The 26,602-nt window shown below is 39.6% G+C and overlaps 1 protein-coding gene across 2 annotated transcripts in view; it reads left to right on the top strand.

Annotated features, from left to right (window-relative positions):
• Positions 1-26,602, top strand: part of LOC133636189 (zinc finger protein 687a-like) — a 52,356-nt gene that overhangs the window by 8,919 nt on the left and 16,835 nt on the right. For both annotated transcript variants that reach the window (XM_062029955.1, XM_062029954.1), the window contains exons 2-9: positions 1,733-3,249; positions 4,840-5,089; positions 10,112-10,278; positions 10,376-10,560; positions 14,838-15,014; positions 16,114-16,276; positions 16,348-16,578; positions 16,655-16,767. In XM_062029955.1, the coding sequence (XP_061885939.1) occupies positions 1,756-3,249; positions 4,840-5,089; positions 10,112-10,278; positions 10,376-10,560; positions 14,838-15,014; positions 16,114-16,276; positions 16,348-16,578; positions 16,655-16,767 (2,780 nt within the window). In that variant the 5' untranslated portion in view covers positions 1,733-1,755. The remainder of the gene's footprint in view (positions 1-1,732; positions 3,250-4,839; positions 5,090-10,111; positions 10,279-10,375; positions 10,561-14,837; positions 15,015-16,113; positions 16,277-16,347; positions 16,579-16,654; positions 16,768-26,602) is intronic.

The following is a 26,602-nucleotide window of genomic DNA, read 5'->3' as shown; positions in this document are numbered from 1 at the left end:
AGGGTCCGTGTACCTTCTTTTTCCAATTTTGAATGCAAAACAAAAAACAAATTTCGGGCCATTTTTTTCTATTTTAATTTCTGAAACAAAAGTTGAACAACTATTTAATGAGACTTTTTTAAAACGACAATAGGACTCCTGCTGAACAAAGATGTTACCGTAATGCTAAAACCGTGCTAAACTCAAAGGAAAAGCTAAAATACTGCTTCCGGTTCAATTTGTCATCACTCAGATAAACACGCATTTTTGCATTTTGGATGAACATTTTTTTTCGATTTTTGTGTTTATCTTCAAATCAAAATCCATAGAAGGAAAACAGCACAAAACCCAATTTTATGGCAATATTTGAATGAAAAGCAACCCTTTTTTGTTTGTTTTAAAATCTGCCATATCTAATAAAAATCGAAAAACGGCCCTAATTTAGTTTTTTGATTTGCGTTTCAGAATTGGAAATAGAATGAATGGAAGGTACACAGACCAAAAAGTAAGCTTTGTTTTTTTATTTTCTTACTTGCTGCGATGAGGTGGCGACTTGTCCAGGGTGTACCCCGCCTTCCGCCCGATTGTAGCTGAGATAGGCTCCAGCGCCCCCCGCGACCCCGAAGGGAATAAGCGGTAGAAAATGGATGGATGGATGGCATTGTAAAATGAAATTGAAATAAATAGTTGTTTTTTTTCAAATTTCTACTCATGAAAAGAAAAATCAATGAACATAAAACATGCGTTCTGTGTCCCTTCCGTTCATTTTATTTCCAATTCTGAAACGCAAATCAAAAAACAAAATTAAGGCCGTTTTTCGATTTTTAATATTTATGGCAGATTTTAAAACAAACAAAAAAAGGTTGATTTTCATTAAGATATTGCCACAAAATTTGATTTTGTGCTGTTTTCCTTTTATGGATTTTTATTTTTCCAGATAAACACAAAAATCGAATAGACAGATATATATATCCAAAATGCAAAAATGTCTGGTTATCTGTGTGATGACAAATTGAACCGGAAGCAGTATTTTAGGTCCATGTACCTTCCGTTCATTCTATTTCCAATTCTTAAATGCAAATCAAAAAACACATTTTGGGCCATTTCCTCCGTTTTCATTTTTGAAACAAAAGTTGATTGAAACTATTTAATGACACTTTTTTAAAATGACAATAGGACTCCTGCTGAACAAAGATGTTACGTTATACTAAAAACATGCTAAAGGCAAAGGAAAAGCTAAAATACTGATTCCAGTTCAATTTGTCATCACACAGATAACCATGCATTTTTGCATTTTGGATTAACATATATTCGATTTTTGTGTTTATCTGGAAAAATAAAAATCCATAAAAGGAAAACAGCACCAAATCCTATTTGATGGCAATATTTTAATGAAAATCAACCCCCTTTTTGTTTGTTTTAAAATCTGCCATTTATAATAAAAATCGAAAAACGGCCCTAATTTAGTTTTTCAATTTGTGTTTCAGAATTGGAAATAGAATGAACGGAAGGTATGCGGACCATATTTGTTTCGCAGGAGTCCTATTGTTGTTTTAAAAAAGTGTCAATAAGTAGTTGTCCAACTTTTGTTTTGCAGAAATTAAAATAGAAAAAATGTCTCAATTTGTTTTTTGATTTGCCTTTAAGAATTGGAAATGGAATGAACGGAAGGTACACGGACCTGAACCCTTAGGGTGTTTAATGAAAGTCCACAACAAATGACTTTTCCCTAACTCATATGTTGACTTGATAGGTTTTCAAAGGGTTTCGCGGGCCATGGGGGACATGAAGACTCCAGACTTTGACGACTTGCTGGCAGCGTTTGATATCCCTGACATTGATGCTATCCAGTCAAGCCCAGAAGACAACGAGGTGTCTGCTGCTATTAATAATGACAATAGTAATAATGCTGACGAAAGCAAAAGTCGCTCACCTACCTCTCACACTGATCCCCCTGCTGTCAGTGTTATTGTGATGAACACTGTGCGGGCTAGTGAAGATGAGGAGAGGTCTAACAATCGAGATGGAGAACAAGACAACACCACAGAGATGGATGACACCTGTTCACAATACAGTGCTGCACTTAACGGGTCTGCTGCTGCTGCTGGTGCTCAGCTCGGATCCAAGGCAGCACCATGGAGTTTAAACGATAGGGACAAAGGTTATGATCTGGAATCTTCGAAATTCCCAAGTCCTTCCTCGCCGCCGCCTTTGCAGAAGAAGGAGGAAGCGCATGTAGTCCAGCATGCTTCGCCTTTAACACACAATGGGAACGGGTCAAAGAAGAATATGACGGACTTGGATGAGGAGGACTCGGAACCAGACTTGGGAAGCCCGCTGGTCATCCACGAAAGCCCAGAATTTGTCATGCCGTCGCCTCCGAAATTGAAGCACGGCGTAAAGCATCAACTTCGGCTGTGCACCTCCCCGGAAACCCCCTCTATCACTCCTCCGGATGCATCGTCCAGCGCCCCAGACGAGCAGGTGTGGAAGCCTGAGAACTGTCACGTTGCACCAGTGCGACAGGAGAAATACCCCGAGCACGTCATCGAAGAGAGGGACTCGCCTGAGAGCCCACCACCTAGCGAGACGGGGCTTGTGTTGCCGAAGAAAATCAGCAGGCCAGAATCGGCGCCAATGGGGAATACCAATTCCTGTGATCACCAGGAGGAGCTTAGTGACCGTGAAAAGACAGCAGGGCAGCGAACTCAAAATGTGAATGAGGAAAATGGTGAGTCGTCGTCTGGCACTGCTATTGTTGCCATCGCAGCTCCACCCGAATTGTTGCCCCTCAAATTTAAAATCAAAGTGCCTCAGAGGAACTGCGCAAAGACCACACCTAAAAAGCGAGCTAATTTGAAGCGTGCGGATACGTCAAAATCTTCACCGCAAGCACCCAATCCAAGATCTAAAAAGGGGGTTCCTCGTAAAGGTGCCCTCAAAGAAAAAAGCACAGCAGTCCTGAAATCAAAAGTCCCTCCTGCAGTCCCCAAAACGGCACCTCTTCCCCCCATGTCCATCTCATCAACCATCCCAAGTGGTGTCAGCCTACGCAGCCTGGGTCGCACCACTCTGCAGAGTCCTCCTCAGAGCAGTAGCAGCAGACCGGCCTCTATTGTAAATAGTGCCGGGTCCATCATAACCAAGAGCCAGACCAACTTGGTGGAAAGCTTCAATAAAATTCTCACCAATAAGAACCTGCTGCCCTGTTATAAACCGGACCTGAGCTCCCCTCTTCCAGCAGAGTGGGGCCTTCCTCTACCTGCACAGGTAAACCTGACAATCAACATTTACTGTTCCGGGCTCTCTGTCTGCATTAGAGATGGATCTATTGCTAGGTTCCCAAAGTGGGGTATGGCATTTCTCATAGGAGTTATATGAATAAATGTGAAAAAACATTGGTGTCTGAACACTCATAGTTAGTTACACAGTGCACTTGAACGCCTCTATGTAGAGTAGGATGTCTATACTGACTTGCAAAATGCAGTGTACTACTTGGCTGCAGCCAGCAGAGGCGCTGTTAAGTCAATCTCAACTACTATACAGTCAGTTTTCGTTAGTAATCTGTACCAAAAGGTCTGACAAAAACTGAATTCTACAAAAGACCAAGCGATTTTTTTCCTATTAGAAATAATCATATACAGTTAATGCGTTCGCGTCGTTCAGGGGTTGCACAAGTTACCTGCGCGAACGTATTCTCTTTTGGTTTCGGAGCAATATGGACAATAAAAGTGAGCGTTGGTTGAAAATGATCATTTCCAGCTCCAACAACAATGTGGATGTTGATTCAGTTGCTGCTTTTTAATACAACTACTACTTACAGGAAGCTAAAATCCAATCCACCAGCGTTGTGGTTGCTCCCCCAAAAAAACACTGCCCTTTAGTGTTTAAGAAGAGAATTGCAAGCCACGCGCCGATAAGCAAATCGAGATGCTGTCAGCATTTTTCAACCTTTTCAGCCGCCAAGAGGTGTTTTTATAGCCTGTAACTTTCTTTGCCAAATATACTGTATACTAGGGATATCACATATCACCGTGTCCAATATTGTTGCGGTATTTTAGAATGTGCTCAAAAAGTACTTATAGACACACATCTTTTGACCAAGTTATTGTTTTTAGATAACTAAAATAAATAGATACACTGTTAGAAAAGCCCTTATTTTGCATGTTATGTGTTTCCTCTACTCCTGATAGTGTTTTGCTGTTAGTATTTTAACTGTTTAAATGCTTAAACTTTTATTGTTTTAAATATTGGTTTGTACTGTAACACTTTAAGATTGTTTTGAATAAAGTGTGTAAAAAATACAACATATTAACATGTTTTACTATTTCTGGCGGGCATTGTGGCGTCCCAGTCTTTTCAGTGGTCCTTGAACACAGCGTAAAAACACCTCGGCCTCGTCTTAATCTTTGTATATAGAACGATCACTCTATTTTAAGAGAGCAAAGCTTGTAGGTTCATTGTGCACAGTTGAATAACTTAGTTGTTCAGACAGTAATGTGTTTGTATAAGTTTGGTTTGGGGTATGTCGTTTCTTAATGGGAAAATACAGTTAATGTTTCTTGTTTTCATTTTAGCATTTAAGCTTGCAAGCTAGCACCACTCAGTCTGTTTGTTTATCAAAGTGCTGTGATCATTTTAATGTTTATTTACTACTTTGTTGGGAAGCAGAGTCTCGGTAGCATGCTTGTGGACGCTTACACAGACATTGCTGTCCAGTGATTGGACAGACAATTGTCAGGGTTTTGTAATCCAAACCATTCTGTATTGTGGCGAAACGCACCGCTTAGTGGAAAAAGTGAACATTTTATGGATAAATTTACCAGTTACCTGTTGTTATCTAATTTTCAATTTTTGCAGGGTTACCGCTGTTTAGAGTGCGGCGACGCCTTTGCCCTGGAGCAGAGTCTGTCCCGGCACTACGATCGGCGCTCACTGCGCATCGAGGTGACGTGCAATCACTGCGCCAAGCGGCTGGCCTTCTTCAACAAGTGCAGCCTGCTTTTCCACGCCAGGGAACACAAGGAGAGAGGCCTGATCATGCAGTGCTCGCACCTGGTCATGAAACCTGTGCCTGTCGAGCTGATGATCAGCCAGAAAGAACCCAATGGTTAGTGGCAATCATTCACGTTTCTGTATGGCTGTTTTATTTTTACATTTTGAAACCAAAGCTTGGAGTTCATCCCACCATTGTAAATGACATCACACAAGATTTCCACATATCTTGTCATCCTTCAGCATAGTAAACGAAGGAAGCAGTGTTAATTTCATTTTATTAAAAAATTAAATGAATATTTATAGTTCAAATTATGCTTTTTATGAGGATTTCAAGACTTACTGCCACTAATTTTCATTGTGTCTTGTCACTTGTTTTTTATTTTATTTAGCCTTTATTTAACCAGGTAAAATCCCATTGAGATCAAAGATTTCTTTTCCAAGGGAGACCTGGCCAAGAGGGCAGCAGCAAGGTTACATTAAAAACAGTAAACAACACATAAAGTATCAAATTTACAACATTAAAACTTGCTCCCATAACACATGTGCATACAGACAAGCTAGACTGCAATCCTTTCACAGAAACTTTAAACTCATTTAATGTAACAAGGGTTTGAAGTTGAAGAGCCGATTGTAGGTTATTCCAAGCATTCGGTGCTGAAAACCTAAATGCTTTCTTGCCCAGTTCAGTTCTCAATTTGGGGACGACAAATTGCAGAACATTCATTGAACGAAGATTGTGACTTCCTTGTTTCTTTGTTAAAAGACAAGACAGATAAGATGGAGTGTTACCCAGAATGGTTTTGTAGATGAACACATACCAATGATTGAGTCATCGAGCATATAAAGACGTCCAGTTAACCATTGAGTATAACACACAATGGTGAGTAAGGAGAGCGCAGTTGGTGATGAATCTCATCTTGTCAGTCTGGGCTCTGGAATAGTTGCAAATGCGTCATTTGTGTGAGTGTGTTTGGGGGCGTGCCAGGTCATGTGACCATGATGACCAGGAAATGTTGTGTAGAAAGCACAAACTACCTAACGGTATACTCATGTTTTTCTTTATTGTTGGTACAGAAAAGCAAGCCCAAATGAGCAACTACACCTTCAAAATCAGCCCAAAAAACACAACCCACAAAATACGAAATTTCAAGATTCAAGATTCAAGATGCTTCATTATTGTCCATTCTTTAACATGTACAAGACACATAAGAACTGAAATTTCATTTTCGGCACAGTCCCACTAAAAGCAGACATATGTTACAGGGAGACAAGACGGGACCGCCAACGGATCAGCCACTTACGGCGCTCCTTAAAAAAGGTGGTATTGGGAAAGGGGGGAAGAGTAAAAAATATCAGTCTAAGGCTGGACCCTCGGGAGGGGGTCCAGACTGAGTCCAAGGGAAAAAACCTCACATAGCATAGCACACATAAACATGTTATATATAATCACAACAACTCGCAACAGAGGGGGGGGGGGAATTTGGGGCCCTGGAGGCCGGCCTGCTGCCATCCATAACCCCGGAATTAAGCAGTGGTGAAGGCATTGGTTGAGGAAGGGGCGGGTGCGTGCATGTATGTCCAATTAACTTGGGTGTAATGTTGAAATGTTTTTGTGAAATGGGGCCGATCTCAAAGTTCGACACCAGGTGTTGTTGAGAAAAAGGGAGGTCAAAAGCGTCCATCGTTGAGGTGTCCTCGGGGGTGTTTTTCAGAACAGCCTGTTCCTGATAGCGTCAAGGCCATTCGAGGGAGTCAAATCGTAGATTAGGATGTTGTTTTCCGCGAGCAGTCAGAAAAAACAATGACTTGCCTGCTCTTTGTTCATGCTGGTTTCTCTCAAATTCAATTCAATTCTCCTTCTCAGCAAACTTCTCCATGATGAGATCCATCTTGCGATTCAGTTCAGAAATCGCCACAGTCTGTGTTCCCACAGCCCGGCCCAATCCCTCCATTGCGACGAACAGCCGTTGGGCTCCTTGAGTGGCTGCCATCGTCTTCCGAATTTGACAATACACCAGAGCAATGCACAGCCCAATCAGCAGGTGCCCCGCGATCACGGTTCCAAATAGGTAGATGTCTTCCACGTTGTCGATGGAAAGGACTGAGAGGCACATGATTCTCCATTTATCCTAGGAGTCTCTCACATACCCCGCAGCAATGGTTCCATCAGGGCAGCCAGGCCCCCCCGAACCTCTTTTCCTTGTCGAAACTTTGTCAATTGCGTCGAGAGTCCAGCTGATCATATCCATGCTTGATGTTTAGATTTGAGGACAGCGCAAAGAAATAGGCTTCAAAAAAGTTCAGACAAGACAAAACGAAGAGAGCAAGCAAGGAAGGAGGGAGCGGAGAAAAATGTGACCGCCCTCACCAGAGGCAAGACAGAAAGCAAGCCAATTTGCAAGCGACCTTCCAAAAAATAATCAAGCCCAAAGCCACTTATAATAAGCCGACTTGGCAACACTGCCCACAACGGCGGCACCACGATGGTGATGCGGCTCACCCCTTAAATCTCATCACTGGTTCCCTTATACCAGTGGTTCTCAAATGGGGGTACGCGTACCCCTGGGGGTACTTGAAGGTATGCCAAGGGGTACTTGAGATTGTTTTTTAATATTCTAAAAATAGAAACAATTCAAAAATCCTTTATAAATATATCTATTGAATAATACTTCAACAAAATATGAATGTAATTTCATAAACTGAACATCAAATCAAGTAGGCTATTCCATTCATTATCATAAACCCAGAGTTTCCCCCATGGCCCATGCCATAATGGTTTGACCCTACCTGGCGCTGCCACACGGCAGCAACTGTCAATCAACTATCGATGTAGAAAACAATGGAGGCTTGGTTAAAACGTAGCAGTAATGCAGCTGAAAACAAGGAGGAACACGTGCCAAAGAAGGCCAAACCTGAGCCGGCAAAATTCAGACAGTATTCTGAAGAATATGTGTTAATGGGATTTAGGCTTCGAGTTGTAACCCCCCCAAGGCATTGTGTTTTTTCTGTGGAGAAATGTTAGCGAACAGCGGCATGAAGCGGCCGCGCATCTTCAGCGGCATCTCCGGACAAAACACTCTTGCCATGTCGGTAAGCCACCTGATTTTTTTAAGAGGAGACTAAATGAATTCAGGTCATCTCAAGACACGATGCGGAAAGCCTCCACAACATCAGCCAAAGCCCTGGACAACGTTCCCTTTAAGGTGCGCGCCTGCGAAATTGCGCACCGCTCATGCGTCCTCTGCATACTAAAAAATTAATGCCGCACAGGAAATCAAAAATCCCATCTGAACTTTAAACAAAATAAACACATTACAATTTATTCTGTATGATTTTGCAATGCAACTCTGTGAGAGACAAGGGACGACAAGAGTGGCCCCAATGAATAAAACAATCTTTGTCAACACAGTTAAATTATCGTCTGTCGAGACACTTTACGGACAGGAATTCCATCAATCACTTTATTGAGCAAAACTGTTTGTAACCACACCAAAAACATGAGTAAAAAAACCTTTTATCTATAAAAACTGGTAATTTTCTGCCATACAAACCAGGCTTAAACCAACGCTATCATCCGTCGTTTCAACAGAAGCCGCTCGCTCGTTCACCTGCACCAACACACGCACTCATGGCACTTAGCCAGTGCTGCGTTTATGGCCACACAAAAAGTCAGACAACCCCAACGCTGCCACACAATGTGTAAATGCCAGGTTGTAATACTGACTCCACAATCAGATGTGTGTTTATTTTACTGCCATTTATTAAGAATGTTAATCTAAGGATATTATTCATGAAATATTGTCACTAGATTTCATAAATGCTAATAAAAAGATGTATTTTACAGACAGAAAGTTACAGGAACTAAATGTAATCTCTGAAAGGGGTAACATTTCTTTTAAAGGCAGGACCCGCAGCCAGACATACAATACTAGCACATAGCTCATGAAAAAATGTATTTTTGTTATTGTCATTGTAAGGGGGCAAAATCACTTATATCAGAAAATGATTTTAATAAAACATTTAAATTGTTATGATGTCAGGTTTGGGTCACGTGTGACGCTGGTGTAGCCACAGTGGCACGTCTGATGTCGCTCACATGTGCTCCACTGAATGCTCAAGAAGTTTGTGCTTTTGCTCACACACATGAAAAATTAGAGGGAACATTGGCCCTGGAGGCTTCTGTTGCGTTGACCAGCTTCCAACACTTCTTACGCGGTGTCTTTGCTTGTTGCTAAAGCCAAAAAAGCCGTTCACTATCGCTGAAGAGCTGATAATACTGGATAAAAACGCAGCCGAGAAAATAAAGAATGTGCCTTTATCAAATGACTCTGTTTGCTAGAGAGTAGATAAAATGGGAAAATACATTGTTGAGCAAGTTGTTGGAAAACTTAGCGACTTATTTTCCCTCCAGCTGGATGAATCCACAGATATTAGTGGAAATGCACAACTTGTAGGTTTTGTCAGATACATCGATACTGCACATACTTTTTTGTAAAACATTAGAGGGGAGAACAACAGGAGAGGACATTTTTGACAATCCCCAAAGAGGGCACTTTAAGTTCATGATTACTTCTGTGTAGAAATGTTTATTTATAATTGAATCACTTGTTTATTTTTCAACAAGTTTTGAGTTATTTTTATATATTTTTTTCCAAATAGTTCAAGAAAGACCACTACAAATGAGCAATATTTTGCACTGTTATACAGTTTAATAAATCAGAAACTGATGACATAGTGCTGTATTTTACTTCTTTATCTCTTTTTTTTCAACCAAAAACTATTTGCTCTGATTAGGGGGTACTTGAATTAAAAAAATATTCACAGGGGGTACATCACTGAAAAAAGGTTGAGAACCACTGCCTTATACTATTTTGGACATTTCCTGTAAGTTACATGAAATCTGGCAATACCTTTTTGAGTTATGTTCAATCTTTAAAACCCAAGTCCATGGACCTGTGTGTGTGTTTGAATGAACTGTCAGAAAGAATCTGAATTTTAGGCAAGAATATTGAGATACATTTTTTTTTACAGTGAGTAAAGGTTTTATGATGGTAACAGCTTGACCCTGGAACAGATGAACTCAGTTTATTAAAGAAAGATCACCCATTGGTCATTGTATGTGCATCATTTTTAGGTCAGTCCATTGTCCAGCCCAAAGTGCAGCCAAATCTAGTGATGCCTAACAAGAAAGCAGACACAGTGCAATACACGGGAAATAAATGTCCAGAATGTCAGGCTCAGTTCAGCAGTAAAGAAGAGGTGGCTCAACATTTCCAAGAAATCAAACAAGCTCAAAGCACAGTGAGTCATATGTGAACATTGTTTTATTTTCTCTTACAACTTCATTACATACTCTGACTCTTTTTCGTTTCTTCTTTTTTTTTTGGATGCTCTGCAGCCATGTACGGAATGTTCTCCTCCGATGCTACTGCCCAACAGCTGCAGTGCAGCAGCTCATCAGCGCATACACCAAAGCGGCCTGCCGTATGTCTGTCCTGAATGTGGCGGCACGGCCAAGCAGGCGCATTTCCAAGCACATCTGGATCACACTTGTTTGCACTTTTCACGCCGCATCGGTTACAGGTGTGTGTTTGCTCTCTCTGTCAGTGCTGTACGTCCCCGGCTTATATATTTAAAAACAATTTACACAAAAATATATGAACAGCACAAGCGACTAACAAATAAAAATATATATTTGTCACAATAAGAAGTTAGGGATGGGCGATATGGCCTGAAATCTATATCGCAATATATATTGCAGCTTCCTGTGATAACCATCACCAATTATTATTATTAAATTCTTACTATTATTTATTTATTTATTTATTTTTATTGTGATTACTTATGGAGTTTATTGTGAATAAATTGTGAACAGGAAGTGAACAAAAAGTTTTGCAACTGTTATCTAAAGAAAAGGGGTAGGATTAAATAAGCTCTGCTTCTTCCTACTCCTTTTCGAACATGTTGAAAAGAGAAACTGGAAATTGTGATGTATCATATTGTATGCTTGCATGTTCGAAATAAACTCAAACTCAACTCAACTCAACTATATATTATTTGGAATGTCAATGATAATAGAAGCATTTCAAAACGGGTTACAAAGGATCGTAATTTGGCTGCTGACTTATGCCGTAACGTACTGCATACTGTAATTTTCAGTTCTATTATTTTTTCAGAACTATTATTTTACTTACTAATATACTGTTAATATTTAGTTACTTACTGTTTTAACATATTTCTATTTACATTTATGTTAAAATGTAATAATCACTTATTCTTCTGTTGTTTGGATACTAAGAATTTGGGTATTGATCCAGTACCAAGTAGTTATAGGAGCAGTATTCATCATACCAATGCTGATATTTAAAATGTTCAAGATCATTGAATGATTCCATTTTTGACCACGATTATAATCAGGCCAAAACACAGGATGGCAGTGTAACAATATCAATTAAATATTTAAATATTTGCTCTGATTTGTTTTTTGTCTTGAACGTCCTCCTGTGCCAGGGACTTATTTCCTGAGTTTGTTAACAATAACAAAAACGACAAATGTTTTTTTTGATAATTAAAACATATCGATCTAACCGACCAAATCGACCACATATTGGTATTACATTTGGTAGTGTTACTGTCAACATTTGTATCAATTCGCCCACTTTTGTTTACAATTCAAGAGTTCTCGCTCGCAGTTAGCGGTTAGCATATCCTCCGACAGTGTGTAGTGTAGCATATTTAGCTATTCTTCGTCCTCCAGTGATAATGTCACTTGTAAGAAATGTAGTTATTTGCCGACAAAAAGGCAAAGATTACTGATTTTGAAGTTGCTTCACAATGCGGAAGGACGTTAGCCGCTAGCGAGAATGCTACATTGCGTTGAGGACGTGTTTGTTGGCCTGTCGCTGTCAAATTTGCAGGGCAGAGCTAGACTGTGTCCTCAACATGCATTATCACGATAGTATAGAATTCAATAGTCGGCCAAACTTATATCATTTATATCATCTGTATTGCGCAACCGTTTTGGAAATTAAATCATTGTCTATTACTAGCTGAAATAATTTAAAAACTGAAGGTATTGTGATTATGATACTCCTGTTGATGAAATCATACAGTTTTCCAAAGACTGCTTTAGTAACATGACATTATCCTTTGGTTGTACATGTGTATATTAGTGGTGCGTGCTTATGTGGTCAGACCAGGAAGAGGGCAAAAAAACAACTTAAAGCTTGTTTGAACATAAGTGCCCTCTGGGTTAATTGCTGCAAACAACCCTTTTGAGGTCTTCTTAGGGCCACCTGCTGTCATGTTAGGAATTTCCTCACATATTGGCCTCCACTGAATTGCACTTAATTGCTTGGTACATCTAACTGACTACATACTGTACGCCTTACTTGAAAGATGTACTGGTACTTACTATCCATCCATCCATCCATCTTCTTTCACTTCTCCGAGGTCGGGTGGCGGGGGCAGCAGCCTAAGCAGGGAAGCCCAGACTTTCCTCTCCCCAGCCACTTTGTCCAGCTCTTCCCGGGTGATCCCGAGGTGTTTTCAGGCCAACCGGGAGACATAGTCTTACTAGTTGGCCAAAATCCAATATTTGCATGCGTTACATTTGAAAGTAAATACATTTTTAGATTTGTTTGCGTTAAACCTTCCGTGTTAAGTTTTGAATACAGTGGAACCAGCTTATGTCTGTCCCTTATGTTGACAACCTGTCTATGTCAACCATCTCATCAAGTCCTGGTTGAACGAACAAAATGTCCATTTACTTTAGGTAAGGTTGTATTTTTGCCTCATTCCCGTGAGAACTGTGCGTGTGACTTAAGTATTAAGGAGTGGGGCTTGATTAATTTATCCAGGACAAGCTGCAGTATGCTCAAACAACCACCAGGTAGCATCTGTGAGCAGATCATACTCTATCATTTCTTTCTCTCTCTGATTTATCAGCTCTTATTTATGGAAGTGGAATCGTCTCACATCAACTTATATATATATATATATATATATATATATATATATATATATATTGAATATAAATATGCTTGATTTTGTATTTGTATTGAATTTGCACATGTGGATTGCTTTTTTGCTTTTGTGTCGATGAGACATTCCTACCACACACCAGATGCACAAATAAATGTGACCTACACACTCCCCTGAACCAGCAGAGGGTACTGCAGCCAGAGCGGTCTGGGTCACAGAGCATTATATGCAAAATGCCCAGAGTTCTCTGCACAAAAACAATCCACGTCTTTACAGAGAGAACGCACAACTCTTGATTTATTTGTATGTCACATTTTTATATTTTAAAATCTCAAAAATATATTTACAAATACGTGTTTATTTATACAAATCTTTTTTTTTTTTTGTATATCACATTTGTATTTGTATATTTATTAATATATGCATATGTATTAATATCATATTGATATATATAATTTGATGTGAGACAATTCTACTTCCATACTTATTAGGTCGGTAGTGCCTTCTTCACACATTGTTCACTCTAGGGTTGCCCCGATACCAATAGTTTAGTAGCCGTACCCGTACCAAAATGTATTTCGATACTTCTCATTTCATACTTTTGGTTTCATTTGAACAAAAAATCTTACGGTATGTTAAACATATCGTTCTTGTTGCACGCAAAGAACAATTTTAGAAGATTAAATTACAAATTAAAAAGCATTAAACACATTGGGCTTTTTTGTTGTTGCACTCAAAGAACAATTTACAATTTTATATATTACAAACAGCCTACCATAATCTAGGATTAGGTTAGAATGAAATAGAAAGCTTTATTGACTTTGATTTATGGTGGCCACGCTTGGTCTGTGCTTTAGGACAAATACTAAAACAATACTGTGGCTAAAACTACACGGATAAGACTTGTATAGGTAAAACAGGCATTGTTCAGGATAAAACACAAATTGTAGCAGTTTGTTACAAAATTCAGTAATTACACAAGCATTAGTTTACGCTACATGGGCGGTTTTAACTCTGGTAATATTTGGCATAAAGCAAAGCAGCTGTGTGCGCGTACGTATCTCTATGTGCACCACAGGGGAGCGAGTTAACTATAATACCTGCCGATTTCACTGCTTGTTATTTAATTGTTTAGCTAAGTTTGAAGCAAAGCCTAATCTTTATCGATAGTTTTGAAGCCCAAATGCCTTCACATGGCGCTTCACGCACCCTCTTTATTAACCAGTAGAATTGCCTTTATTTGCTATTTTTCTTCTCCTCACTGTTTCTCTTTGTGTGCTCTGTGAGTGTGTACGCGCTGACCCACTAAACATGCTCCTCCGCTCTGTACGTCACCGTCACACCGGCAGCATGCGGATGAAAAAAAATACTGGTGTTTTTCAAAGGCAGTATAGTACCGTTTTCAATTCATTAGTACCGCGGTACTTCATTAATACTAGGGTGAGGTGGTTAATGAATAAAAGCTTCAAAATCATTGTAGTCAAGACATACAACACAATTACAACAGTAGCTCTGTTAGATAACAGTATAAATATATGAGAACAGAAGTTCCAAATAAAAAAGTGTGAAATATATCAAGCTGCCATACAAAAAAATAAAGATCTCCTTAGGTCTCTGAACTAAAGTAACCTGAAGTCACAAGTAAATATTCAAGCAATGGCAGCCATTTATGCCTGAGGGATGTCGACTTAACTTCACTGTATTATGCAAAGGTTCTTTTGCTGATTTGCATGAAATGTTATATGAGTGGAATGGGCCATAACAGCATGTGTAAGAATAATTTATTGAGAACTCAAGCAACCTTGTAAAACTAGCTTATCTTACATCAGTTTTAGGGCAGTTTGATGCCACTATTGAGCTTGTTTTTGTTTTTGCAGATGCTCCAGTTGCCTGGTGGTGTTTGGAGGCTTGAACTCGGTGAAGTCTCACATCCAGCAGGCTCATTGTGATATTTTCCACAAGTGCCCCAGCTGTCCCATGGCTTTCAAATCTGCACCTAGCACACAAAGTCACATCACGACGCAGCATCCGACGTTGACTGAGGGACAGGCTTTGTACGCCGCACACAGATAGTAACGTTTATATACTTAGAATGGAACCTCGATTTACGAACTTAATTGGTTTATGAATGGGGTTGGTAAACAGAAAAGTTTGTATAGTGAAGCAAATTTCTTCATAAGAAACGAGGTAAATATGAATAATGGGTTCCAGACTCAGCAAAAGTCCATATTTTAGTGAAGGTTTGTACACTTTCAACACAATATAAAGCTCTGTACAGTACTGTATATTAAGCAAACATAACAAGGGGGTGATAGATCAACTTTCTCTTTATTAACATGCTGAACTGTGTTGTATGCGCTGCTCTGCCAACACGCGCACACACACAGAAGTTACATTGGTGCCCTCACAAACGATCATAAATCACAAAAACCCTTAACCTAAATTATATTGCTACAAAAATAAACTATTTAAAAAGTAAAATCCACCCACATTAACATCAGCAGAGGAGTTGAAGAGAAACAGCAGACAGAGGGGGAATGAAGGGGGCGGAGGTGGCGTGTTTGCGGCCTTCAAAGAGGCACACTGAAGTAGAGGCAGAGTTATTCCTCTGCTGTGAAATACGTCTGCTCTGGCATTTTTCTAGAAAAAATGATCTCATCACATGTAAAACTTGTTGTGGTACAAAGCCTGCTTTGTCAATTTTTCCATATTTGTAAACTCCTTGCAAATAGCTTTTTTTTTTTATTTTTATTTTTTTTTAAAAACTCCACAGTAATTCACTCCTTCTTTCCACACTAATCTGTTGAGTTTTTGGGAGTCATATTGACTTTGCAAAATGGACAAAACTTGTCAAAAGGCCAAAAAACACAGAAAAAAGGCACACACGCTGAAGCACTGAGTCGTGACTAGTAGTGTACTGCAATGTGCAGCGAGTGACGTGTAGGCCTACGCCTCCCCAAAAATGCTGCGCCTTGCTTCTTGCCTGCAGGCGGAACACAAAATTAATTCAGTTTTCCTGCACAGGGACATGGTTTGCACAAAGAGGCATATAAGGCTCCATCTAAAAGTTCGTAAATCGAAAATTTCGCAAATAGACTAAATCAAGGTTTCACTGTATGTTCCTCTTATGTTCACCATGTTTGTCTTCCATAGGTTGATCTATAAATGTGTCATGTGTGACACAGTTTTCACAAACAAGTCTTTGCTGTACGTCCACTTTGAATCACATTTAACCAATCAAAAGGTTCATGTGTACAAATGTCCAGAGTGTACCAGACTATTCTCTCAAAGATATTCCCTAATGGACCATTTCAAGGTATTCTGACCCTCATTAATCGTAATCCAGCATTAAAGTTGAACTGTTAATATGTATTTTCTTTTCCTCAGAACCACAAGTCATCCAAACAAGAGTTGCCCACCGTCCCAGCTTCTCCCAGTTCACAGCCGCCAGTCAAATTAGAGAGCTCAGACGGGGAAGATGGAATGGATAAAGACTCAGAGGAGGACTGTAAAGCGGAGATGACCGAGACGGTCTCAGAGTGGAAGTGTGCTGACTGCAAAGCACGTTTCCTTGACCGGGAAGAGTACATCAACCACATGGCTAAACAGCATAACAAGGTCCCCGAGTTAAGATACTTTTTTTTTTCCAAGTCACACAACATGCATTTTCATGTCATCATGTGTGTGCTTTTAGATCCTGAAGAACTTCCCTTGTAAAAAATGCGAGAGCTCCTTCACTTCAACCTCAAGTCTGAGACGACATGTCCGCGACAAACACAAACTACTGAGTCGAGACTTCCGCTGCCAGTGAGTGTTGCACTGCTGACACAATAGCGTTTAGGTCAGGGTTGCTCATGGTGGACAAACATGGTTTGTTGGAATTTTATATGTTTGCCTTCTCTATCCTTAAGTGATATAAACACCATGCAGTAGTTAGTAGTAGTGATAAGAATCTTAGAACAACTCATGTTTCAGTTACGATTCTTGGGGTGACGATTTGATTCAGAATCGATTCAACAGATTTTTGCAGTACATTTTTTATTAAAAAAATGATAGAACCTTTTTGCAAAACAGGCTAGGGCAGGGGTCGGCAACCCGCGGCTCCGGAGCCGCATGCGGCTCTTTGACCACTCTGATGCGGCTCAGCTGCATGCTTGACGACCCTCCCGGTTTTCCCAGTATACTTAACGACCCCCCCGGTTTTCCCAGGAGACTGCCTCTCCTAGAAATCTCCCAGGGCAAATATTATCCTATTTTCACTCTAATTACTTAATCAAGGGCGTGCCCTAATGGCACTGCATTAATTGTCCTCTATAGCATTTACAAACAGCGTGCCAGCCCGGCCACGTGTTATATGTTGCTTTTACTTGCACACGTAGGCGACAGCAAGGCATACTTGCTCAACAGCCACACAGCTTACACTGACGGTAGCCGTATAAAACAACTTTAACACTGTTACGTTACAAATGTGCGCCACACTGTGAACCCACACCAAAAAAGAATGACAAACACATTTCTGGAGAACATCCGCACCGTAACACAACATAAACACAACACAACAAATACCCAGAATCCCATGCAGCCCTAACTCTTCCGGTCTACATTATACACCCCCGCTACCACCAAACCCCCCCACACATCAACCCCCCCGCCCCTCTCCGTGCGTCGGTTGAGCGGAAGAGTTAGGGCTGCATGGGATCTGGGTATTTGTTGTGTTGTGTTGATGTTGTGTTACAGTGCAGATGTTCGCCAGAAATGTGTTTGTCATTCTTTTTGGGTGTGGGTTCAAAGTGTGGCGCATATTTGTAACGTAACAGTGTTAAAGTTGTTTTTGTACGGCTACCGTCAGTGTAAGCTGTGTGGCTGTTGAACAAGTATGCCTTGCTGGCACTTACGTGAGCAAGCAAAAGCTGCATTCAACATGTGGCCAAGCAGGTATGCTGTTTGGGCAGGCTGTAGAGGGCGCTAAAAGCAGTGCCAGCACGTCCTGAAATTTGGGAGTCTCCCGGAAATTTGAGAGGGATGGCAAGAAAGACGCTATCAAGCGCCGCTCAATTAAAAGTCGTGGGCCGCACTAACATTAAATTTCCATATTGAGATGCGTGCCGGTGCGTGTGTCAGAGACCCCTGGTTAATATAGCGCAAAGCAATTCAAGCTTTGTATGCGGTGTTTTTCGTTTTAAATTTTCAAAAAAATTATGTGGCTCCCATTGTTTTCTTTAATTTGTGAAACTTTCCAAAATGGCTCTTTGAGTGGTAAAGGTTGCCGACCCCTGGGCTAGGGCATGTGACATTTCCGCAAAAACAAGGAAATCCACGTTTTTAAACATAAATTTTCGGGTCAAAATTTCACTTCTGCGTTTTTTGATGAAATATCAAATCCATCCAAACAACATTTGTTTAACGCTCGCCTCAGCAACAGGTTTTCGCTTTTTTCTTGCCTAAACACTGCACTGAGTTGCAGGACGGGCAGACGATGCGGAGCACCGAAACAAGCTCGTTCGTTAGCATAGTTATTAGCATCATCTAGCTCGCTCACGCCTTTCGCTCTCCGGGCCACAATGTTGACAGCTGTCTATTTTGCTGCTAATCATATTTGCATAATTACAAGCCGAACACTGTTAGTTCCGAATCAGTTGTAGAGTATTTATTAGTAGCCAGCGAGAAGGTATATTTTTGACGCGACAAATTGTAAACAGAAGTCACGCCACCTGATGTGGCATGGCTACAGGATAGTGTTGTCAAAAATGTTTTTTGCACATTCTCTGCATGCATGTTGTAGAATTTTACATTACATTTTTAAATTATAATAATGTTAGTAAATGATCTACTAAAATAACTTAAACATTCTGTTGTACAGGACAAGTGAGTAGGGATGATACTCGAAACCGGTTTTCTCGGTTGTTCAATAAGAAAAGAACCGAGTCCTCGGACTCGAATCCCTTTTTGAGAACCGGTACCCGTTATCGAGACCACTATAGTAAAGAAAAAGAGTTGGTTCTTTATTCTAATCCCGTCCCGACCAGAAATGCTCCGTGAGACATCACAAGAAATGACGTCATGTAGCTCAGTCATTAGGCGCAGATAGTGAAAGCAGGAAAACAATTGACCTGAAAAAGCGCTCCAAGGTGTAATGAAGTTCAAAACAAAAGGTATAATCCAATGAATAACTTTACTGAGAGATTTGAGCAGGGTACAAACACATGACGAACACTTTTACGACCAACCGGAAACATAACAAACAGGCTAGCAACGCACCTCCTTTACGGCAGCTGTCACAACATTCTTAAAGCAACCGCAGCACATACATATATATGACATCTCCCTTTTTTAACTTTTGTTTTTCTTTCCTTGTAAACAAAACAAAATCACACTGTATATGTGTTGTCTGTCTAATTATAAATAATGCAGACGAGGCGTGTCGGCTGAGTTCTTGACGTTTACTCTCACAGCGTTATTGCCTGGTGGCAACGTGCACAACACTTTTCGGGGCTACTGCGCATGCTCGTCACTCCCGTTGCATGCTGGGTAGTGTAATTGTTATTTTCCCTAGCTCATAACATCACATCTTTCCCCCTATAAAGAAATAATGTTAACTCAATAAAGTGTATTTCTTTTTTTAGCTTTAGCTTTTCATTTTTTAGCATTGTAACCACATTTGCAAACAACTTTTCTCTTCATAGAAATTTCTTTCAATAAAGAAATAAAGTGAAAAAATGTCAAACCATCATAACAAACTGTTATGTCAAATAGCAGCAGAAGGGCACTTTTTGGAGAGCTGTATTATTTTCAGTTTTGTGCCCAAGGGACTGATTTTATTTAACACTATATTATTATTTATACACCTATAGTGATCACAGAGACAGGTTTTTTTGTGTTACTGTATATATTTGTTTTTCTGAAAAATCCCACTTAACAGCCAATATTTATTTATTTTATTTTATCTTTTTAGGGGGGTAACAGTCAATATTTATTTATTTATTAGATTTTATTTTTTTCTTATATAATAAAAGTGAGCTTTTGTTAAACCAAATATTGTGGGTTTTTTTCCATATACGACAACCTATCTGGACTCGATAAGAGAATCGATAAGGAATCGGTTCGATAAGAGGATTCGATAATAGGCTCGAACTCGATAATTTCTTATCAAACATCATCCCTACAAGTGAGTGTCAAAAAGACAGCCAAATGAAGTTGGTAGATAAGAATAAATCTAAAGGTAAAATATAGTGTAGAAATGCACCCAATTGCATTTTCTTTCAGTGTTTGCATGGCAGCACTTTGTGTTGATAGAAATGGGCCTTTTTTTTTGTTAATGTTCCTCTTTTTTTCCCTCAAAGGGTGCTCACATCCTTGTAGGTTAAAGGCTACAAAAGCTTCCCTTGGCTGTTGAGCTGACATATGACTTAAAGTGCAGCGAGTAAGCACAGCGATAGGGTTGGGTACCATTCACATTTGAACCAATATGGTACAATTTTCCGGTACCGAAGAATCCTATACCAGGGCTCGAATTTAACCACGGCAACCGCAGCAAGTGCCGCGACCGCCCTTGTCACTTGCCGTAATGCCCTAAGAAATTGACCAGCATCGACGGCAAGAACATGCCGTAACTGCCCTTGACTTTTTACTTGATAATGAACTAGGGAAATGGTATAATAATAAACCGCAATAAAATTCCCGCCGGTTATTAGTACCGTCTCCTTTTTTATTTACCGAAAAAAAGTAATTTATTAATGCATTTTAGGCAACACTGTTTACTTCCTGAAAACAAGGTCAGGTGCATGCGCACTAGCGTCGTTTGGCTTGAAAATCATGACGCATAAACTACACAGACTTTGCTCCGGAGATTTCCCCTCGGAGTAAACAGAGCCAAGCGCATCAATTTACCTCGCTTCTCGGCATGCGTTTAAGAGCGCACTGCTGTTTTTAGATGATGACAAGTGTGGACAATATTGGAGACAGACACACTTGTCCCACACTAAAAATACATAGCGAAGGACAAAGCTATTTGATGTTGCTTTTATTTTCTCAATACAGCGTTCATCAGCTGTGACTGAGAGTTAATGACGTGAGGAAACATGCAGTAGGCGATGTGTCGGAAAGGTTGTCACAACTTGTTAATAAAGTCTTTAGTTTGTTCACTGGGATGTTCACTTGTCCTTTATTTAACTGCAAACTGTATCAGTGTTCAAATAACATCAATCAATCAATCAATCAATCAAAGTTTACTTATATAGCCCTAAATCACGAGTGTCTCAAAGGGCTGCACAAGCCACAACGACATCTCGGCTCAGATCCGCCATCAGAGCAAAAAAAAACTCAACCCAATGGGATGACAATGAGAAACCTTGGAGGGGACCGCAGATGTGTGTATCAATACTAGCTAAAATGTTTTGTCATCTCATCGAACTGAACGCAGGCTGCGAAGATTGTGTATGAGGTATGAGAGGTGTCACTCTTTATTTTTGTTGGCCAAACTGTTGTACTGAACCACTAGGGGCGTTGGAGAAGAACAAAGCTTGTTTATTAGACTTAATCTTCATTAGCCAAACTGCTTTGAGTTTTATATTGATATCAAAAAGTAAACACCAGGTTTTTTTTTACATTACTTGTGTTTTTTATCATGTCCCAAAGTACCGGTAATTAATTAAAAAAACATTCATGTGACACAGTATTTTGTTAATGTTATATTGTGTATACCGGTAGTTAATTCCTACACAACATATTTCTGCTCAAACTCTTAATGGATCTGTCCCGATACAGCATCTACAGTACATATAAATGTAAATAACTTTAAAAAATAAATAGATAATAAAAAATAAAAAACTCACTATCAAAATGTAAAAATAGAGATAAAGACATGTAATGACAAAAAGATGACACGTTGATATTATTAATGAACAAAAAACAAATACTTGTCTTTAAATATATGGATAACGTTTATCTATAGCCTTCTTATTTGACATTACAAATGACATGATGGTATTACATTCACACTCAACACTGCTTTACCTAATAATCAGTAATCATGATTTAAATTTTGATAAAAAAATAATCCTAATTATTACTTTGGCCATAATTGGCAGCACTAGATCTAATACATGAACACCATGTATTATGCCTGGTATATATGGACAAAAAGTGCAGTTACGTCTTATGGCCATCAAGTGCCACCTATCAAAATTCTTACATTGGTTTTTAATTTTGAATCTCTTACGTCCATAAAGTGCTATCTTGCACAATGTATTTATTATTTATTTTAGTTATTTTTGTTATTATTTTTTTCTGCCATATTACTTTGTTTAATGCTTTTGTTGCTTTCATATGCACATTCAACTTCTACTTGAGGTCCATGAAACAGTGTTTTTATCTACAATAATGTTTCTCCTACAAAGGAAATCATCTTGAAAGTGTTGTGTTTTAAAAAAAAATAGGACTTGGTTAGATATGTTTTTAAAATTTTGAGCACATTTAAAAATACAGCGAAAGTAATAACCACGATAATTTTGGTCACAATAACCATGCTAACAAAATGTCATACTGTGACATCCTTATAACGGACAATTGTAACGTAATTGTTTCGTCAAATAAATTGATAAAAAAACCGACATTACTTTTTTTCTTCTTCTTTTAAGACATTGCATAATTATCCCTAATCGGTATAAACAACATGGGAACAGCCATTTTGGAAGCGTATGTCAAAGGTTAACCGACAACGAGAACAGCCGAGTTGTTCCGAGAGATACACGAGTTGCATCAGGGTCTGGAAGCACGTCAGGTGTTCGGTGAATTTAGGTCAGGCAGCTCTCAAAATGCTGAGTAAGAAATGAATCAAAAAAAGAAAACACGCAAAAAATTACAGGTGGTTGAGAAAAAATGTAGCAAGCTACACAACTTCTTTCGGTAGGTTAATTTTATAGTTTAAATGGAGTGCTAAATTAGTCGATCGTATGCTCTCGGAATTCAGCAGTTCTGGACCTGTCAATGTTGTTTATGCGCTGTATCGTGAATGTTTATTTTGATTCGTGGCTGTCAACGACCACGTCTAGATTTGTTTAGTCTCTGATGAAAACAATAATGGAATTAAAATGAGTTTTATTTTCATTAACAAATTTGGAGGTGTTGAAATCACCATGTAAAATCGCTAATGCTAAACATTAGCATGTCAATAGGAAAGCCAATGTATTTTAGCATCGAGCTAGCGCATTTTTGGAAAAGTGGAGCCATACTTAACTTACGTTGGAGCATTTTTTGAGTCAATTCCTTTTGTTGACATTGAAAATTGCAACATCAACTGGAGGTAATTTGGCTGAGTCTGCCCTCAGTGCTGCTGGAGTGATTGCGAAGTGCCAAAGCACAAAGAGGTGTGATGTCACGCACAACGCAGGTACCGTAAGATGGCACTGTTGGATTTTACGTTAACTGGGAATTTGAATGAGCATAGGTGACGATAAAGGATTTTTAAACCTATGGCAGTTGGTCGACATGTTTTTTTCCCCATTTGTATTTACAGTTAAACCTGTCTATAGTGACCATTCATACAGCAAAAGTGACCACTACAAACAGGTGGCCGCTATAGGCTGGTTGCCATGACAAACTCACATGTTGAATATTATGGAAGAAAGCACAACACAATTCCTATCCTTGCATGTTTATCCTAAAAAGAGCAAAAAAACCAAAAACTAATTTCCACTAAATGCACTTGCGTTGTGGCTGTATAATTGCTGCATAGCCGATACCCGATATTCCACTCTATTCATTAGTCAACTTGCTTTATCGCAGCTGCTTTTCATGTCTATTCCGTCTCGTCTCCAACGCTCCAGAGCTCTCAACAGCAAATGCGCAAGGTTTTTGTTTTTAAAGGCTGCCGCAGCAAAGGCGCATACATTTTATACAGATGGGACAGAAAGTATGACCCATAAACAAAATAAATCTGGTTGATTTTCAGCATAAAGCGCTCTGTTTCAGCTTACTTACTCATGTTAAAAACACAACGATCTCTATTAAGGGGGAACTGCCGTTTTTTGGAATTTCGTCTATCATTCACAATCCTTATGAGACGAGAACACAAATGTTTTTCTTTTTTAATGCATTCTAACTTGTAAATAAACACTGGCAAAATCCTGCTAACATTGAAGCCAATGGGAGTTGCTCTATTCTGCCCATAAAGCGCTCTAAACGGTGATGTATCATGTTGTAACTATGCATGTTTGAAATAAACTTAAACCGTAAAAATCATCCATCGTTTTATTTACATGCTGTAGGCATATACTGTATGTAATGTAGTAACAGGCACATTCATAATAATGTAATATTCACGTATTTTGCTCATTTTGAGCATACGGTGGCGTATTAATTTCACAGATGCGTTACAAAGATCACTTTTCCCTTTAACGACTATTACTAATCATGGCAGACTCCATTACAGCCAACAACGATTACTTCGGAACAAGTGATGATCCAGAACCTTATGTTGTTGAGCCTGAATATTTGGAGGATAAGCTACAAGTTTTAGAAGCTGCATGACAAGCAGATCGAGCAAGTAGCACTAATGCTAAGTGTTAAACAAGAAATACAAACTACAAGCACAATAAAGCACTCACTGTACAATGTCTGCTCTCACTTGGATGGCGACTGATGGGATGTTTATATATTCCCATTTAGATGAAGAATCAATCATAATCCTCACAAACAATTAAAAAATAAAGTTGACGCAAATGAGCGTCTTTTTGTGTCTTCCTCGACATCTCCGGGTATAAGTTGGATGTCAAAATTGACCAGCTTCCCAGTTTGTGGCCACATCTTTCAGCTTTTCAGGTAAGAGTCATGATTTATAATCTAGAATTAACTTTTACCAACTTTGAGGCATTGGAGCTCAATATTTCAATATAGCAGCATAAGTTAGTTGGCGATCTGTGATCACGGTTCCGCTAAAATAGTTTGTCTGCGTTAGCGATTATAGTAACAGAAACACTAATATTTGGTTAATATTCAGATCAGTATTGTTGCTTATTGTTGGCGGGTTTTTTTGAGCGTTTTATGGGCGAAATAGTGTACTTGCATTAGCTGCATTGTTAGCCACCTCATACTTACCGTATATAAGTAATAAAAAAAAAAGGAAAACATATGTGTTCTCGTCTTACATAAGGATTGTGAACGATATGCAAAATTCCCCAAAAAGTGCAGTTCCCCTTTAAAAAAAAAAGGCAAATCTAAGCAAGTCCACCCTTCTTTTCCTTCTCCAGTTGGCTCTTTTGCCAGTTTGTTAGCAGTAGGCTGGAACCGGATGTAGAGGAGACAGTATTTAGTGGAGCTACTAGTCAAAGGTTCCTGTGTTGCTGAAAACTGCTCTTCCTTTGTTATTGAAAAAAGCAACAAACGTAACACATACCAGTTGTATTTCACTGAGGACTTGTCAGTGACTTCACTCCTGCTGTCTGGTGGAACAAACACAGTGGCAACACAAATGCACTCGCTGGAAATTAAGACTCAGGCCATCAACATCCTACGTCATTGCAGCAAATTTTGATATAGTGACAAAAAAATAATAATCCGGGATGCAAAACTGGTGGCAACTATAGACTGACCAGGAAACCTCTGTGTGCAAGTTTTGATGCTAGGTAACTAGACGGTAGTTATGCTGCTATTGACATATCACGCAATATAAAAAAAAGTTAATGATACAACACATGTCAACATAAATGGAATTAATTTTTTATTGAAATTACCCTTTAGGCACTCATATTTTATGTCAACAATAGCGCTCAACTGTCATGTCTGTGATCATGTTTTGTTTAAGTTATGTCCTGTTTGGTTTTTGGACTCTTTGGTTCCTGTTTTCATTCCATTGTTGTGTCACCATAGCAACCATTAGTTTCACCTGTTTCACATTTTGAGTCACGCACCTGTTGTCACTAATCATGTCACCATTATTTAAGCTTGCAGTTGCCAGGCAGTCGGCCTGGCGACATTACCTCTGTTACGTCTACTAACTCTGTTACCCATGCTACGCTTGCTACCATAGTTTATGGTATGCCATGCCAAGTAAGTTTTGTTTTTCCATGTCACAGTTATCGAGTTTTGTTTTATGTCCATAGTTTCTGTCCATGTGTCAGTATTGTTTTCATAGCCACGTTTGTTCTCCGCCTTGTGCGCGCCTTTTGTTTGTTCTTTTGTTAGTGTAAAATTATATTATGTATTTACCTTCATCCCTTGTCCGATCCAATTCCTTTGCATTCCGGGAAAACAAACCATCCCACAGTCCACGTCATGACAGAATGTCGCCAGCAGAAAAGAGTTTTACCGCAAAGAAGTTGGACGAGGGAGCATGGTAGGTCCTGCGCACTTTGGAGGCGGAAACACTGCGCTTTTGCCCCAGGGAGCGCAGGGGGATGATGTGGGGGCCTGGCAATCTGGTGCCGATCGGCGCGTCGCTCCAGTCCTGGAAACGTCGCCAAGGATGAGGGACGTCATAAAGGGCTTCCGCGAGTGGACAGGAGGCGCCTCTCGCGGGCTCCTCCCCCTCCGGGCGGAAATGGACAACAGCCAGCCTGGCAGCTCCAGGAGGACGCCACAGACTTTGAGATTTTTTTTCCAAATTCTTTTTCTTGTCAAAACAAGCCATGTCCTAGGTTTCATGCCA

Source organism: Entelurus aequoreus, linkage group LG20, assembly GCF_033978785.1.
Source record: "Entelurus aequoreus isolate RoL-2023_Sb linkage group LG20, RoL_Eaeq_v1.1, whole genome shotgun sequence".
Taxonomy (NCBI): domain Eukaryota; kingdom Metazoa; phylum Chordata; class Actinopteri; order Syngnathiformes; family Syngnathidae; genus Entelurus; species Entelurus aequoreus.
The sequence above is the reverse complement of the archived record's forward strand: the minus strand, read 5'-3'. Positions and strand labels throughout refer to the sequence as shown.